We start from the raw sequence: 2,096 nt of genomic DNA on the forward strand, positions 1-2,096 counted from the left end.
TCTGCCTGGTGAACTCACAAGGCCCCAGGGAAAACATTGCTTGCAAACAGGGATGTTTTATCAGTTCCTCAAAAGGAACAAGCCTGGGGCCTTGGGAGTTTGAAACATTATGAAGGAACTTGTTATAAACAGATGTGTAGGGGAAAGGTCATTATTGTGGGACGCTTGGGCAGGCTTAGGTCGCTGACTCACTGCTTTGGCAAAAGGCCGGCTTTGTTTAGAGGCTGTAAGAATAAAGAGCTCGAGAAACTCGAGAGACTACACAGCAACCGGTGTTCGTGTACTCATTTCGTTGGCAGCATCTGGCGCCCAACGTGGGGCTCGACGAAACCGAAAGGGTAAGCACCCCGGGAAAATTGAAAGGAGGACTTTCGGGAATAGGTAAATCCCAACGTGGGGCACGACGAAACCGAAAGAGTAAGCACCCCGGGAAAAGTGAAAGGGGGACTTTCGGGAATAAATAAATCATGGGGAATTCTAATTCTCTCAGGTCACAATATTTAGACCTTGTAAAGGGACTCCTTGAGTCCATCGGGGTAAAAGCGTCCTCTCGGCGCTTGAATGAATTATTTCGGCATGTTGATTGCCACTGTTATTGGTTCCATCATCAGACAAAGGTTCAGTTAAATTTGGGGGAGTGGAAACAAGTTCAAAAGGAATCGCGAAACGTTATGTCTCTTAAACTCTGGACTCTCTGTAGCACCGTTACTCAGGCGCTTGAAATTTTTGAAACAGATAGTGAGGTTAATTCCCGTCGTAGTGAGGCTCATTATGAGGACGTTCCTGTGGAAGAAGATAAAAAGGAGGGATCTTTCCCTCCCCCTCCACCTGATGGGATTTCTAAGTCTAGCTCAGATTCTGAGGAGGATAGTGAGGAGGAGGAAGAAGATAAGTTGATTTCCAAAATGGCTATGGAAATGAGACTGTGACTATGCAGCATTTCGCTCTTGTTCCCCCGCTTTTACAACATCCTCCTTACCCTCAAATTCAGAGAGATATATGGAAATTGTGCGCGGTGTCTGGACATTTGACTGTATGAACTGGTAATTTTACCTTAAATGTGTCTCAAAGTTCTGGATCTTTTCAGGTTCACCTGCATAAGAATAACACCTACACTGCAACTGCTTGTGTCAAATTTCCCTATTCCTTGTTATCAGGGAAAATTATGTTAAATGTTACAGAGGGATATGTAAATTGTACTGCTGATTGTGTCTTTACTCAATGTGTAAACAAAACTTGGTGGGAGACAATCGAAGATACCAACAAATCTGTAATAATTGTAAAAGCTCGTTCTGAGCTTTGGATGCCTGTTAATCTGACACATCCTTGGTCTGACTCTATTGCTGTTTCACATCTGTATGATGCCCTTCAAGTTGTTCTACATCGCTCCCGTCGACTAGCAGGATTGATCGTCGCGACTATCCTTGCGGTTGCATCCGTTACTGCGACGGCTGCTGTGGCCAGCCTGGCACTGCAGCAAGAGATACAAACTGCTGACTTTATCAGGGAATGGCATAAAGACTCTCATGCCTTATGGCAACAGCAAAAGGACCTAGATGCTCAATTAGCTACCGATGCAATTAACTTGCAACATACTGTATCTTGGTTGGGAGATCAACTGACAGTTCTTGCTACCCGCAGTATATTGAAATGTGATTGGAACTCTACACAAATGTGTGTCACCCCACTGCGTTTTAACATGTCAGAAGGATGGGAAAAGATTAAGCGCTCTTTACGGGGTCATCAAAATTTAACTGCAGAGATAATGCAACTCGAACAATCTATTGCAGACACTTTCAGTAAAGAATTGCCTAAATTGACGGGGGATGACCTATTAAAGGGACTGCAGGAGGGGTTAAACCGTTTGAATCCCTTGGGGCATGTAAATACGTTACTGTCTACTTCTTTGGGAAATCTGGTGCTAATATTGATTTTATGCTTGCTTCTCTATGGAGTCTTCCGGTGCTGGAGAAAGCAACAACAACTAAAAAGTATCGTTAAGACCGTTGCGCATGCTGTCCGTCAAAATGCTAACAAAAGAGGGGGAGATGAAGGAGACCTGGCATGAAATGTGGTTGTGCTTGCACGCAAGGCAT

The 2,096-nt window shown here is 44.3% G+C and overlaps 1 protein-coding gene across 1 annotated transcript; it reads left to right on the top strand.

Annotated features, from left to right (window-relative positions):
* Positions 1–269: 269 nt before the first annotated feature.
* Positions 270–2,068, top strand: LOC124232879 (endogenous retrovirus group K member 7 Env polyprotein-like). The gene is made up of 2 exons (XM_046649781.1): positions 270–338; positions 1,088–2,068. The coding sequence occupies exon 2, from the start codon at positions 1,166–1,168 to the stop codon at positions 2,066–2,068; it is 903 nt and encodes a 300-aa protein (XP_046505737.1). The 5' UTR covers positions 270–338; positions 1,088–1,165.
* Positions 2,069–2,096: the final 28 nt, after the last annotated feature.

The sequence above is a fragment of the Equus quagga genome, unplaced genomic scaffold, assembly GCF_021613505.1.
Source record: "Equus quagga isolate Etosha38 unplaced genomic scaffold, UCLA_HA_Equagga_1.0 139647_RagTag, whole genome shotgun sequence".
Classification (NCBI taxonomy): domain Eukaryota; kingdom Metazoa; phylum Chordata; class Mammalia; order Perissodactyla; family Equidae; genus Equus; species Equus quagga.

What these genes read in the sequence shown, in the direction of transcription:
- LOC124232879 (XM_046649781.1), top strand. Translation starts at nt 1,166, where the DNA reads ATGTTAAATGTTACAGAGGGATATGTAAATTGTACTGCTGATTGTGTC.